General features: G+C 37.4%; 1 protein-coding gene across 1 annotated transcript in view; it reads left to right on the top strand.

Moving 5' to 3' along the window:
• Nucleotides 1-7,298, top strand: part of TAF3 (TAF3 RNA polymerase II, TATA box binding protein (TBP)-associated factor, 140kDa) — a 255,515-nt gene that overhangs the window by 8,121 nt on the left and 240,096 nt on the right. The window contains exon 2 of the mRNA XM_006891852.1: nt 2,390-2,632. Within this exon, the coding sequence (XP_006891914.1) occupies nt 2,390-2,632 (243 nt within the window). The remainder of the gene's footprint in view (nt 1-2,389; nt 2,633-7,298) is intronic.

The following is a 7,298-nucleotide window of genomic DNA, read 5'->3' as shown; positions in this document are numbered from 1 at the left end:
AGGTCCTTGGAGAGGGACATCATGCTTGGGAGGGTGGAGGAACAGCACAGGAGGGGAAGATCCTCAATGAGGTGGATTGATTCATTGACTGGGGTAATCGGGATGGGTGTGTTAGAGGCAGTGTGATTGGCACAAGATAGAGCAAGGTTTAGGGCTGTTGTACATAGGGTCGCTATGAGTTGCAAGCGACTCGACCACACATAACAACAACAGCAACAACAGCAACAAGTATTGCTGTTGTTGTTATGTGCTGTCAAGCTGCCTGCAACTCATAGCAACCCAAAGTACAGTAGGTCTGAACTCTGTCCTATCCTGAACCAGTCTCACTGTCTCCCTACCCCCAATACCCCAGTAACTGTGTAAATCCATCTCTTCCGGGGTCTTCCTCTCCTGAACTGTCCCTCTACCTTTCTAAGCATGATGTCTTTCTCCAAGGACTGTTCCCTCCTGGCCACATGCCCAAAGTATGTGAGACAGAGCTTTAAAATCCTTGCCTCCAAGGAACAGCTTGGTTTCACCCTCTCTGGGACAGACCCGTTAGTTCTCTTGGCAGTCTGTGGTATGTTCAAAACACATCTCCAGCACCACAACTCAAAGGCGTCAATTCTTTATCATCTTTGGTTGTTTTCCAGCTCTCTGATGCTTAGCAAATAATTGTGAAGACCATGGCCTTTGTCAGGCACACCTTAGTTTCTGGAGTGACATTATTGCTCTTCAACACTCCAGAGAGGTCCCTGACAGCAGATTTTCCCAATGCAATTTGTCTTTGAAGATCCTGACTGCTGGTACCAAAAGTATTGGTGGTCAAACCAAGCCAGCTGAAATTTTTAACAATCTCAGTCTCATCTCTAGCATGATGTTGCCAATTTGACTCATTGGTGACAATCTTTGTTTTCTTTTTTATTTTATTTTATTATTTTTGTGTGTGTGTACCGTCAAATCTGATCTGACTGGTACAGGAGGAAATTGCCCCTCCTTCCCCGGCAGAGCATCTGGTGGATTCAAACCGGCAATCTTTGTTTTCTTGATGTTGAGCTTCAGTCTATACTGAAGACTGCAGTCCTTGACCTTTTGCAGCAAACAACTTAGGTCCTCCTCAATTTCAGCAAGCAAGTTGTGTCATCTGCATAGTTCAGGTTGTTTATGAGTCGTCCTCCTCATAAATCTCACTATACCTAAGTTTTTATCTAGGTATTAAGACTATACCACTCTCTGTCCATTTTTAATTTTATCTTCTACTTATATCTTAAGATTTATTTGCAAATTATCTTTATAATCTAAGTTGTGAATTTTCTTGCATTTTTGAAATTGGTTTTGTGGTATTAATTCAGATAATGAATGTCAGCTATATGTTGGTCACTGTTTTAGGCAGAGATATGTTTAAGAATAAATAGAGGAAAAATAGAATTAAATAAATGAGCTTTGGTGACCTAGTGGTAACAAGCTGCACTGCAATCCTAAAGACACATGGTTCAAATCCACCAGCTGCTCTGCAAGAGGATGAGCAATCCTGTGTGATTACTGCTTCTGAAAACCCAATGGAGGCTCAGCTATGAGTCATTTCTGACGCTATGGCACAGAGCAGAGAAAATATAGTGGGTATATATTTACATAGTCAACAGAACATTCTAATTACCTGTTAGAAAAAATAGTAACAGTAATATTTATTGAGGGTTTGCTGTGTGTCAGCCACTGTTTCTGATGCTTGATTATCAATAAACTTTAAACATTTGATATTTGTTATAATCTAGCTTTTAGTTTGAATTATCTGTCTTCTGGTTGGTTTTCAAATCATATTTAAAACTGACTTTAAAAATCAGCTTTTGGGGAAAAACATCAGCTTTTCAGAGCTCTGGTGGCCTACTGGCAAGAACCTGCACTGCAATCTCAAATGTGCATGATTCGTTATCCACCAGATATTCTGCTGGAGAAGGAGGGGCAATCTTCTCCTGTACCAGTCAGATCCAATTTGACAGAATATACACAAAAATAGTATAATAAAGTAAAAGAAAAAGGTTTTTTTAGGGGAGCTCTGGTGGCCTAGTGGCAAGAAACTGCACTGCAATCCCAGAGGCGCACGGTTCGAATCCACCAGATGCTCTGCCGGGGAAGGAGGGACAATCTCCTCCTGTAACCAGTCAGATCTGACTTGACGGTACACTCACACAAATAATAAAAAAAGGGCAAAAAAGGTTTTTTTTAAAAAAATCAGCTTTCAAACTTATTTAAATTCTAAGATACTCTTTAAAATCTATTCTTTTCAGTAACTACGTCCTAAATATGTATTATCTTTGACTCGGAGCTGTGTGTAATACTTTTTTTTAATATAGAAAAAAGTATTCATTGAAACTTTCTTAGAATGATTTTATTTGCTTTTGATTGGTTTCAGATGGCCGAACAGATCCTATTTTGGATGATGTTAGTGAAGCTTTCCAGCTGATGGGAGTTAATCTTCATGAATTAGAAGACTATATTCACAATATAGAACCTGTTACTTTTCCACATCAAATTCCTTCATTTCCTGTTAGCAAAAACAATGTACTTCAGTTTCCTCAACCTGGAAGTAAAGATGCAGAAGAAAGGAAAGAATACATTCCTGACTACATGCCACCCATTGTGTCTTCTCAAGAAGGTTTGTGGCTCTTTTGTTGCTTTCTTAGTCATGTATTTGTGACTTTTCCAGTGGATTTTAAATCTTTGCTTTCCAAACTGAATTATAAGAACCTATGTCATATGAATTCTAGAAATGCAATACAATACTTTTGTGTTATTTACACTGCTAATGCCCCTAAACTGGTGATGCCAGTTACAAGTTGTAACAGAATGGAACCAGGCAGAATTGGGACAATATCAAGGTTATGCCTAAGACATTTGTTTCCTTTGTAAATTTTAAGAAGGGGAGAGCAGAATGTGGTCACAGATGGAAGCTTTTCAATATGACACTGAGATGTTTTGGGGGGAGGGAAATTGTAAGAATCTAGTCTGAAAAACAATGTATTCAAATTTTATAAATAAACGAGTATAATAAAAAAATAATGAGATGTTGGGTAAATTAGGAAATCTTTGAAATGAGGGAAAAGTGAGTCCTTCTCTTCCCTTATAATAAGTTGGGCACTATTGCTTTATACTGGGAACAGTAAGTGGTAGTGAACAGTCATTGAGATGCAGAGTCAGCTATTTTATAGGATGCATAGAGATATTTATTGTTAGGTTATATAGAACTTTTTATTATAAAGTGATAACTAATGAGGTGCAGTATGTACAGTTTTATTGCTGTTTCTTTTTTCCCCTACATGATTCTGCACGTTAATCACTTAGGTTTACTGAAACATGAAAGAGACATAAATAATAATATGTAATCTCCAATGCAGATACAAAACCCCCACAGTTTTTGGTAAGCAAGTCGATAAGTTGCAATTACTTTTTTAGAATCTTCTATTTTATTTTAATAGCATTTTGAAGTGTTAACTATTAGTTTTATGCACTAAGTTTAGAATCAAAACCCATTATGTATCATTTGAAAACTGCGAAGATAGTTGAATGTCACTTGTAGGAATCTATTTTAGATTGGTGGACCATCATCAAATACTTTGCATTTGAGTGTAGTGGTATAAGTAAATTTGCCCAAAATCAAGCACTATATCCATTCTTATTAATAGCTATTATAATTATGGAAAGAGGTTGCTTTAACCTTTTGGAGAATTACAGTTTTCTGGTTTGAGTCCCATATGAAGTAAACTCTGTTGATAGCTTAGCTATTTACTTCTTTAAGGTCTTGAAGATTTAATACTGAGTGAAAAAAGATCTAAAAGTAGGAATCTATAAATCCAGAACCTTTGTCTTCAGTAAATAATTTGAACTTAGTTAGGTAATGTACTATTTGTAGGGCCTTGATTACAGAAGTTCAGTTCCTTATTTCTCCTTTCTAGGTCTTCTGATATTAACAGCCAGGACATGGAAATCTACAGATGCACTTCAGTTTTTTTCCAGCTTGCTTTAGTAACTGCTTAAAGTTCTGTATCTGTATTACTCCCCCATTGAATTTCTTTGTTTTTGTAGTGTGCATTACCTTTGAGCAAATCTAACAGTTTATAGTGACCCTAAAAAATTCTACCTGATCTTGCACCATTCTCACAGTCTTGCTGTGCTTACGCCCATTACTGAAGACATCGTGTCAGTCTGTCTCATTGAGGGCCTTCCTCTTCTTTGCTGACTCTCACCTTTTCCAAGCATGATGTCCTTCTCCAAGCATTTGTCTCTTCTGATAACATGCCCAAAGTATGTGAGGGGGAGTCTTACCATCCTTACCTTTAAGGAATACTCTGGCTTCACTTGTTCCTAGATTGGTTTGTTCTTTTGGTAGTTCATGGGTAAAGTCAATATTCTTTACCAACACCATATTTCAAAGCAACAGTTCTTTGGTCTTCCTTATTCATTATCCATCTTCTGCATATGAAGTAATTGAAAATACCATGGCTTGGGTGAAACACCACCTTAGTTTTTACAATGATATCCTTGCTTTTTAGCATTTTGAAGAACAGTTTGCCAGCAGTTTGCCCAGTGCAATGTATCTTTTGATTTCTTGACTGCTGTGTTTTTGGATGTTGATTATGGGATCCGAGTCAAATTAAATCCTTGACAACTTCAGTCTTTTCTGCACTTATAATGCTATTTATTGCTCCCGTGGTAAATATTTTGTTTTTTGTTGAGGTGTAATTCATATTGACGGCCATTATCTTTGAGATTCATCAATAAGTGCTTTAAGTCTTACTCATTTTCTGCAAGCTTGGCTGTGTCATCTGTGTATCACAGTTGGTTGATGAATCTTTTTTCAATCCTGATAGCAAATTTCTTTTTATAACCAATCTTCTGAGATTATCTGCTCAGCATACAGATTGAATTGCCCACCAAAGAGATTGATGGAATACCCACTGAGGTGTTTCAATTGACACATGAATCCCTGGATGTGCTTATTCATCTATAGCAAGAAATTTGGTACTGCAATCCCAGAGGTGTGTGGTTCAAATCCACCAGATGCTCTGTTGGAGAAGGAAGGGCAATCTCCTCCTGTACCAGTCAGATCTGATTTGACGGTACACACACACACACACACACACACACACACACACACACACACGTGTGCGCACGCATACCAAAAAAAAAAGTAACAATGAATCTGAGACATATGGCATGAATGAACCTGGAAGACATTGCTGTTGAGTGTGACCTTATGAATAGATCTGAACCCTACTGTTCTGTCCTGTGCCATCATCACCTTTGACATACATGAGCCCATTGTAGTTACTGTGCCAATCCATTTGATTGGGAATCTTCCTTTCTTTCACTGACCTCCACTCTTCCAGGCATTATGTCTTCTTCCAAGCATGTTAGGGGGAGGAATAATCTCTCCTAACTACATGCCCAAAGTGTGTGAGCTGAAGCTTCTCCATCTTTGGCTACAAGGAACATTCTGGCTGTTCTTTCTCCAAGGCTTATCTGTTTGCTCTTTTAGCTGTTCATGTCACTTCAGTACTCTTCTTGAACACCACAGCTCAAAGGCATCAATTCTTCTGTCATCCTTACTTACTGTCCAGCTGTCAGTTACAGCAAGTTATTGAAAAGACTGTGGTTTGGATCCATCACAAGTTAAATCTGCAAACTGACATCATTGCTCCTTGGCAATTTAGAGAGGTCTCTGCCTGCAGATTAACCCAATGCAGTATGTCTCCTGATCTGACTGTTGGTACCAAGAGTACTGATTGTGGTTCCAAGTAAGAGGAAATAATTGTATGAGCATAATTAAGTGTTCTGGAATTCTCATTCTTCTCAGTGTTAGCCACAATATGACTAGCTTTGGAAGACAGTATGCTGAGTGAAATAAATCAGTCACAACTGGATCTTATTTTATGAAACTACTATTATAAAAATAATATGTTTGTTCACAGAAAGAAACATTCATTGATGTTTCCATGAGTTGGAAGAGGTAAGAGAGAATAATTATCTCTCAAGGTAGACAGGTGCTAACTTAAGTGAATGAAAGACAGTTTATGGGGGAAGTTAGCACAGTGAAACCAAGGTAGAGATAGATACAGAAAAGAAAGCTAGAGTAAAAATAAAAGGCCTTTGGTTTAGAATGTATGTTACATTCTTATTTATAACAAACTTACGCTTTCTGTCACGAGATAAATAAATATGACTAAAATTTAAAAAAAAAAAAATAAAAGGCAATAGCAGTGAATACTGTTATACTTTATATAAATGTTGCAATCTTGCAACAACAGTAATAATAACAATGTACATGTAGTTACACAGGTGTTAGGTACACTGATTGGAAGTGAGAGGCCATATGGGAGTACATCCACTTGTATATATAGCCAAGCAGTGGTTAGTCCTACATGTATATATAATATACCCATGTGTATAATAGAGGATCTGGAGCTGTTCAGAACAGTTTTAGATTTACAAAAAAATTGGTAAATATAGAGAGTTTGTTCTCTTCTACTCTGCATCCAGTTCCCTATTATTAATAATAGCTTACAATAATGATACATTTGTTCCAATTAACAAACCAGTTTATTTATTTATTGGGATTTCCTTTATTTTCATCTAATGTCCTTTTTCTCTCCTGGCTCCTAGGACACCACATTATTTTTAAATGTCATGTCCACTTAGGCTTCTCTTGGCTGTGATAGTCTCTCCAGCTTTTCTTGTTTTTTGCTGCCTTGACAATTTTGAGAATTATTGACCTGATGCATTGTAGGCTGTACCTGCAATCGAAATTTGTTGGGTTTTTTGGCTTGGATACCACAGAGATAAAGTGCCATTTTTGTTACACCATACCTGATTTATCCACATCACTAGCCTCAGGTGTCTGGTTTTTGTACGTTAAAAACTTCCCTTCCTACCTCATTTTCCATCCTGGGCTCTTTGGCTCTTTCATTCTCTGCAGCCCACATTTCAGTAATAGGGTATTTTTGTTTTCCTTCACTGAGGGTGGGATAGCTACATCAGTTATTTGTAATTCTTCTACATGGGCGATTTGTATATATTCCATCCCTCAGAGGTTTCTGTTTTTATTATGAAGCCCTTTTAAAAAGGAAAAAATTACAGGATGAAGAAAAATTAGCAAAATAGACAGTACGGGATGACAAAGCAAAATATTACAATAAAATGTGCAAGGAGTTGGAGTCAGAAAATCAAAAGGGCCGAACTTGCTCAGCATATCTTAAGCTCAAGGAACTGAAGAACAAATTCAAACCTCGAGTTGCTATAATCAAGGATGCTTTTGGCAGAATGTT

This window comes from Elephantulus edwardii, unplaced genomic scaffold (genome assembly GCF_000299155.1).
Source record: "Elephantulus edwardii isolate Elephantulus edwardi_28Jun2011 unplaced genomic scaffold, EleEdw1.0 scaffold00105, whole genome shotgun sequence".
Lineage (NCBI taxonomy): Eukaryota > Metazoa > Chordata > Mammalia > Macroscelidea > Macroscelididae > Elephantulus > Elephantulus edwardii.
Note: the sequence above shows the minus strand (reverse complement) of the source record. Positions and strands in the feature narration are given on the sequence as shown.